General features: G+C 33.5%; 1 protein-coding gene across 1 annotated transcript; it reads left to right on the top strand.

Moving 5' to 3' along the window:
- Positions 1-4,551: 4,551 nt before the first annotated feature.
- Positions 4,552-7,212, top strand: LOC149201825 (putative disease resistance protein At1g61300). The gene has a single exon (XM_089401375.1). It carries the CDS (start codon positions 4,552-4,554, stop codon positions 7,210-7,212), a length of 2,661 nt encoding a protein of 886 aa, XP_089257501.1.
- Positions 7,213-8,303: the final 1,091 nt, after the last annotated feature.

An 8,303-nucleotide genomic window follows, 5' to 3' on the forward strand; every position in this document is an offset into this window, starting at 1 on the left:
CAAAAAGAATCTTATAATAAATATTTTGAGTTTTATTGACCGAGTTATGTCCATTTTAATTCTGGAGCAGCATTTAGAGTGGGTTCACTTTGGAGACGTGTCCTCCCACCTCGCTTTAGTATGCACCTGCTTCACATTCATCAGTTTCAGCATAGCAGCATTCGACTTGGGTTCTTTGGAGACGTGCCCTCCCACCCCGAGCTATGTAGGCACCTACTACTTCATCAACAACCAACATCACGGTTATGGGTCAACCAAACAAAATCCTTGTCATCGAAGTCCATTTGCTAGGTCGCACACTGTTAGTATCACAGTTGGTCACACGTATTATAGGGTATCTCTATCCTCGGATTTTCGTTTTTCATGGTTATGGGTCATCCACAAGCCCACACTTCATTGAAGTCCATTTGCTAAGCTACACACTGTTAGTATCACAGTTGGTCACAAGCATTACAGGGTATCTCTACCATTGGATCTTCGTTCATAATGGTTATGGGTCATCCACAAACCCACACTTCATCGAAGTCCATTTGCTAGGCCGCACAATGTCAGTATCGCAGTTGGTCACAATCATTATAGGGTATTTCTATCCTCAGATCTTCATTCATCATTGTTATGGGTTAACCACATAAAACCCTTCTCTTCAGTGGCTCTTCATATTCAACAAAGGCTTTGCAGGAGGGAACTTCACGCAATGGAGACCATTGCTTCTTAAGGAGGGAGGAATGATTCGAATGGAAAATGGCATCAACTCATGGTATTCATCCACCCATGGAATTTAACCATGGTATTGTCAGTGGCGTCCACCCATGGTATTGTAAGTGACATCTACCCATGGTATTCATTCACCCATGGTATTGTGACATCCACCCATGGTATTCATTCACTCATTGAATCTACCAGTGGTATTGTAACTGGAAAATACTATAAATAACAAGTCGCATTTTGTAAAAGGATAGTTTGTCCGCCACAATGTAGCTTTTATAGTTATTCTCCGTTTTAATAAAAAAAATCTTTTGTTTATTGGGCATTCTCCTATTTTTCTTCTCACATTTCATTTTTTTAGATCTTAGGGGCCTCTCTCCAAAATCTGGATCATATAATCTTATAGTATATTCAATCTAGTATTATGGTATTATAATATTAAGCATAATATATAATGCTATATAATATTCAATATATTATACCATACGTTATTTTTAATATTATATACTATTATGTAATAAACATTATTAACCATAGAGAAAGAGGACGTGAAGTTTTTACAAAAGGTAAAAGAAAATAGATTTAAAAAACCATGATATTTTGGTTTTCACTGAAATAGATACATTGATTTTAGTGTCATTAGATAAATTTTGAGGTATAAAATGGACCTCTTAAGGAATATTATAAAATAATAGTGGAAAAAATAAAAAATATTAGATTACATCATTAAATTTTAGAGGGAAAAAAAGAAAAACTTGATTTTTCAACTCGTAATTTCAACTTATCTCCCTATGGTTTTACTCAAATTTTGAGCGGGGTCACATGTTGGATGCATAATTTAATACCTCATCCAAGGAATACCTATGTTACATATTTTTGATGGACCTTGCTACATGAAAAATGAGAAATACATGAAAAGCATGATTGTAATCATGTTTTTCATGTATTTCTCATTTTTCGTGTAGTCGGGTCCATCGAAAGTATGTAACATGGGTAGTCTTTGGATGAAGAATTAAATTTTGCATCCAATAAGTGCTCCAACTCGAAATTTGAGTAAAATAATTTGCATATAAGTTGAAAAAATAGTTTTTTATTATTTTTTTAATCTTTTTACTTTTTTTATTCCAAAAATAGTGGATCAGCCCACATGGTTGACATCATCATCTTGAATTCTATTGGTTCTTATAAAACTAATTTTGGTTGTACATTTTTGTTTTGAGACCCATTTTAGACCTCAAAATTTCTCTATTGAGATGTTGATTCATAATCCTACTTGACTGATTACACTCGATGCATAGATTTAAGTGTAGATGTTGATTTCTAATCATATTTGATTGCTTGCACTAGATGCATTGATTTTAGTGTATATGTTGATTTCTAATCATATTTGATTGCTTGCAATAGATGCATTGATCTATGATTTCAACCACCTTTTTCATATGATCAATATGAAAAGATGGAAAAACTAACAAGCGTGACAATAAGAATATAATAAGAAAATAGTCTGAGATTGATCACAATAGAGATTATTTGTAACTAACTACATTCTTATTATTCATATTTTCTATCATTCAACACTGTTACATTGTGACTTTGCATTCAAAACTTTTATTTCATCATTCAAGTTATTAATAGTCTCTATCATCCCAACAAACTAATGAAACTGAGAAACTCTAGAATGACCGTATCAATCTTAGACATATTTAGCATATTTCAAATGATCATAATAATAAAATGTTCAACAATTTTTTTTGTGATTGTGCACGATTAAAACTAGCCTAGATCCATCTTAACCCCACATTTATCAAGTGCCAAGAGAGATCTAATCTCTCTAGGTGCAAACGTTTTCTCAAATTTTACACTCAAATTTTTTTTTACATCCCAGAAAATTTAATCCCTCTCAGTGTTTGATAAATCTAGAATTAAAATGAATCTAAATTGATATACATATTCTTATTTAAATTGTGATCTTCTTTTCATTATAATTTTTTTTACACATTTTTTTATTGTTTATAATTATTATTATTATTATTATTTACGTATATATTTTTATTATTTAGTTTTATTTTATTTTCATAAACTATTTTTTTTAAACGATTCTATTATATATTTTTTTGTTCTTTTCTCACAATTTCATTATTATATATTTTTTTGTTCTTTTCTCACAATTTCATTGTTTATGTAGTTTAGTATTCTCTTTTTTCCTTTAAAAATTCAATAATGCTATTTGAATTATTTTAATGTGTATATAATTCATTCATTATAAAAAAAATAAGTTTTATTTTATATATATATATATATTTTAATTCACATTTAATAATACAATATTTTTTTCAAATATAAATATTTTTTAAAATATAAATATTTTTTCTTTTATTTTAAGTTTCATATATACATATTTTTAATTTTTCTTATGCATTTGTATTATACAAATTTATTATTACTTTTATAATAATACAATATTAGATTTGAGACTTTGTGATCTATAATAAATATAAATGTCTTTCAGATTAATCATATTTTCAAGATTGGGTTGATGTTTTGAACCAATTAATATGGTTCATCTTAGTCCTAAAACTAAACTACATTAATTGGTTCAAAACATCCACCCAATCTTAAATTCAAAAAACATTTATTTTTATATAATAATACAATTTCTTAATTTTAATCTGTAACTTTTAATTTATAATTTTTTAATATATTTATTTTCCTCGGTCTCAATGCCATTTGAAAATGAAGCCACTTTATTCTCAATCTGACCCACATTGACCTCTCATCCCGACGAACAAAAGCAAAGACAGAGGGTTAGGTTATTCTCGCATTATCTTTTACTTTAACTTTCACACTTGCCTAACATTAGGTTCGCATAAAAATTTTCAGTTTTCTCGAACTTCGGTTCATTCTCTTAATCTCTAAGCTTTCTTTTGGAATAAACTTTCGGTTCATTTTCTTAATCTCTAAGCTTCTTTTTGGCATAAACTTTATTTAATCGAAATTTGTACAAACACCTTAAACTTATATTAATGGTTATTAACAATATTTTATTTTCTTTTTTTTATATTCTATCAAATATTTTAATTATTTTTTACTATTTTCACTTATTTTAATTTTTTTCAAAAATTAAATATTGTAATTTAAATCAGTATAAATTTAAATCTAGCATGACTCTAAAAAGATTTAACCATAAAAACTTAAATTTTCATAATATATATACTTAATTTATATTAAAATATTTTACATAACATATATATTAAAACACTTAAATAATATCAATATATTTTTAAATAATATCAATATTAATTTTTATTAAAATATTTAATCAATAACACATTAAATTTTTTATATATAAAATTAAAATATTTCTTAATTTTAATTTGTTAATTTTTTTTTGGTCCCAGATGCCATTTGAACGTGAAACCACTTTATTCCCAACCTGACCCACATTGTCCCCTCTTCGCGACAAACCAAAGCAGAGCAGAGGTAAAGTCTTATTCTCGCATTATCTTTTATTTTAACTCTCACATTCCCATAAAATTAGGTTCGCATAATCTTTTGGGTGGTCCCGCGAATTTTCTGTTCATTGTGATTGGCATAAACTTTATTTAATCGAATTTCGCACAAACGCCTTAAACCTATATTAATGCTCGTTAAGTGCTTGGTGTTTACCACAGCATCCACGCCCAATCCGCCTCCCTCGCTCTCCATCACAGCCCCTCTTCAACTGACCTGCAGACTCCGCCGCAGATATAAACCCACTGCACACTCTCGCATTCCTTTCTCTGCGTTGCTTTCCAGCATTAACAAGAAAGTCATGGCAATCGTCACCAGGGAAGAGGCAATGATGACATGATCGACCCAGTGGTCCAGCTGATGGCCCATGTTATTAACAACGAGGATACCCATCACATTCTGCAAATTGACTTGAGACCTCTGGAGATCGTTCTGCAAGATATTGCGGCCATCTTCCGAGATCAACAGACATCGCCCCCAGAGATCGTGAAGGTTTGGTTGCAATTGCTGCTAAATTTTCTTGCAGAGGCAAAACGCGTACTCGATCGCTCGGGACGGCGCCAACGCTGTCTTGACTGTGTTGTGAACAATCCCAGGAGACCCTCTAAACAAATTAGAGAGTACTGGAACAATTTGTTTAATGATCGGCTCTACCATATCTTTCAAAGCGAATTGCCAATGTTGGTCACTTCTCTGCAGTTTCTTTCATCAAAGCCGTTGGTTAAAGAAGTTGCATTGCTTCCGGGTGTAGCTGCCTCTGGGTTTGTGGGTTCGGGTATTATAGATGCTCAAGCCCAAGTGGAGAGGTGGCTTAACGAAGGCGACAGAGTTCACCTGATTGGTGTTTATGGCATGCCCGGTGTTGGTAAAACATCTCTCCTCAAAACGATCTGCCACAAATATAGGGAGGACTTCATAATGATTTGGGTCAAAATTCTTGACGATTATAATATTTCTGACTTGCAGGAAGCTATTCAACATCAAATACTCACACTACGGCGCTCAGGCCGTTTTGATGAGAGTAAGAGAGAGAAATTTTGTCTGGTATTAGATGATTTGTGGAGTCGGCTTGATCTGCGAGAACTAGGCGGGGCATTTCGGCATGGAAAAATCAGTAAAGTCCTGTTCTCTACTTGCAGGAAGGATCTGATTGGAGAAATGGGCGCAGAGGAGTCCATTGAAATACAACCCCTCTCTAGAGAAGAAGCCTGGATGCTGTTCCGCAGAGTGGCTTTCAAAGACGACCAAGTTTCTATGGATATAGAAGAGCGTGCGAGGCAAATTGCTGACCAATGCAGAGGTCTTCCTTTGGCCATCAATGTAGTGGCCACAGCAATGATTGGGAAAACCAGTGTACATGATTGGGATATTTGTTTGTATTCTGTTAAACATGTAGATCCCACTTTTCCAGGTACTCATTCTGGCCTTAATGCAGAACTCTATAGACTATTACGATGGAGCTACGATACTTTGCCTAGTTCAGAATTGAAGAATTGCTTTTTATATTGCACTATGTATAAGCAAAATCAGGAAATTGATTCGCGCCAATTAGTGCAAATGTGGATTGGGGAAGGTTTGGTGAAGAGCAAACAGGGGATACATATAATGGACATGGCTATTGGGCGCAGCTATGTAAAACTGCTCGTACATCGTTGCTTGTTCCAGGTTGTTAAAGAGAGCAAGGATATCTTTAGGAAAAGGACCAGACGCGCCCACGATGTTTTTCCCAGTATACGAATTCACGATGTTATTCGTGAAATGGCAGTGTATATAGCTCAGAAAGAAGAGAATTGTTTATTCATGAAAGGCCAAAATCCGCCAAATTTCCAACAGGCTCACTATAATAATTGTAGAAGGATATCATTTCCCAATAATTATATTGGGGATCTGCCCAGTGACTTGAGATGCCCAAAGCTCGCGACTCTGATCTTAGAAGGCAACAGAAATTTGGAATTGCTTCCCACAGAATTTGTACTCAGCCTCACCTCTCTCAGGGTTCTCAACTTGTCTGCTTGCACAACAATGACTTCAGTCCCAGCATCAGTGGGGCAACTAAGACTGCTCGAATTTCTGTCACTAAGTGGGCTCCCCATCGAAGATTTAGGTGAAGAGATATGCCATCTTCCTAAACTTCAATTTTTAGATCTTTCATGCTGTCAATGGCTACAATCATTGCCATCTCAGATTGGGGAGCTAAAAAATCTGAAGTATCTTAATTTAGATGTATGCACTTCTTTAAAGATGATTCCGCGTGAGTTCTCTGGACTTACCTCGCTGAGCAGACTCTTGTTACCAGACACACGTTTAAGTGTGGAAACGGAAGCACCGGCAAGCGTTTGGAGTTTGAAGGGCCTTCAAAATCTGGTGGAGTTGCAAGTATGCTTATACTCCCTGCCTCAAGATGGCATAATGGGAACCTGGTCGGAGATGAGGCACTTAGTGTTGTACCACGCATGGGCTGGCCAGATCACTGGCAATTTTCCTCATGACATGCAAGACATGAAGAAGCTACAGAGTTTTGTGCTTTACGGGTATGGAGGGCCAACTTTCCCGAATTACAAGTTTGAACATCTTGAAATGGTAAAATTGATGGAGTGCCATGGGATAAGGGAACTCTCTGCATTGGAGTCGTTACCAAATTTGAAGTTTTTAAAGTTGCATAATAATTCTTCTTTGCATGTGTTGCGGATAGGGACTAGGGTTCCAAGTGGATACTCAAGGTTAGAAAAGCTGGTTCTCGGATACGTACACTTCTTAGAGAGTCTGGCTGGACCATCAAACACGGGAGTGTGGGATGAAAGAACGCTACCCAGCCTTCGTGTTTTGAAGATATCTGGGTGTCAACGTTTAAGAAGATTACCCATTGGAATGGAAAAGCTGAGAAATTTATGTGCATTAAGAGGCCAGCAGTGGTGGTGGGAAGGAACATTGTGGGAAAATGATAATATGAAAGCCAAGCTTCAGAACATATTTGTACCATGGCCAAGCTTCAGATAATATGATTGTATGATTGTAAAGGAGAGATAAGTGTTGTTTTTCAAATTTTCAATAAATGAATGAATCAGATATGATTTGTAAATTGTACATGATGGTTAAATGAATCCATATGGTTTGTCGGTTTGGTATTTATTTAGTTTATTAATTATATATTTTAAAATGTGCTTTTAAATTTATATTTCTAAATTATATTTTTTAATTTTGCATAATTAAAATGTCTGTCTTTATAATTATAAAAGTTAAACGCTTTTAAATTTATATTTCTAAATTATATTTTTTAATTTTGCATGATTAAAAATGTATTTCTTTATAATTATAAAGGTTAAGTTTTTATATGATAACTAAATAAATTTTTTTGAATCTAATTTGTTGTGAGGTTTATAATTTTATATACTTCTTGTCTTATAACATTACCAAATTTCCAAATTAATTGTTTTGTGTTTAATGTATTAATCATGTCAAATATTTTCTAATGATTTTTGGCATTGTCTGGTAAAAATGGGCTAAAGCTTGCTTTCCTATAATTGCAATTATTTTTGGAGCCATTTTTACAAATTCTTCCCATATTGTCATGGTTGTTTCAATTGCAATCTAGAGTTTTCACATTGTTTGATAAAAATAATGGGCTAATTTTTGGAGTCATTTTTACAAATTCTTCCCTTATAGTCATCATTGTTTCAATTGAAATCTATATTTTTTGCACTGTTCGGTAAAAGTCTTGTAATTACAACAATTTCTCGAGTCATTTTTACAAAGTCTTCCCCTATTATCATAATTGTTTCAATTACAATACATAGTTTTCACACTATTTGGTAAAAATGGGCTCAAGCCTATTTTACTCTGGTTCCAACTGTGTTTGGAGTCATTTTTACAAATTCTTCCCCTATTGTCATCGTTGTTTCAATTGCAACTCAGAATTCTTACCTTATTTGGTAAAAATGGGCTAAAGCCTGCCTTCCTCTAATTGCAGCAATTTTTGACTCAGTTTTACAAAATTTCCCCCTATTGTCATTGTTATTTCGATTGCAATCCACAGCTTTTACATTGTCGGGTTAGAATAAACTCAAGCTTGTCTTCCTCTAATTGCAAGA

This window comes from Pinus tabuliformis, chromosome 2_1, assembly GCF_031772625.1.
Source record: "Pinus tabuliformis cultivar Carrire ecotype Pingquan chromosome 2_1, CPIR1, whole genome shotgun sequence".
Taxonomy (NCBI): Eukaryota; Viridiplantae; Streptophyta; class Pinopsida; order Pinales; family Pinaceae; genus Pinus; species Pinus tabuliformis.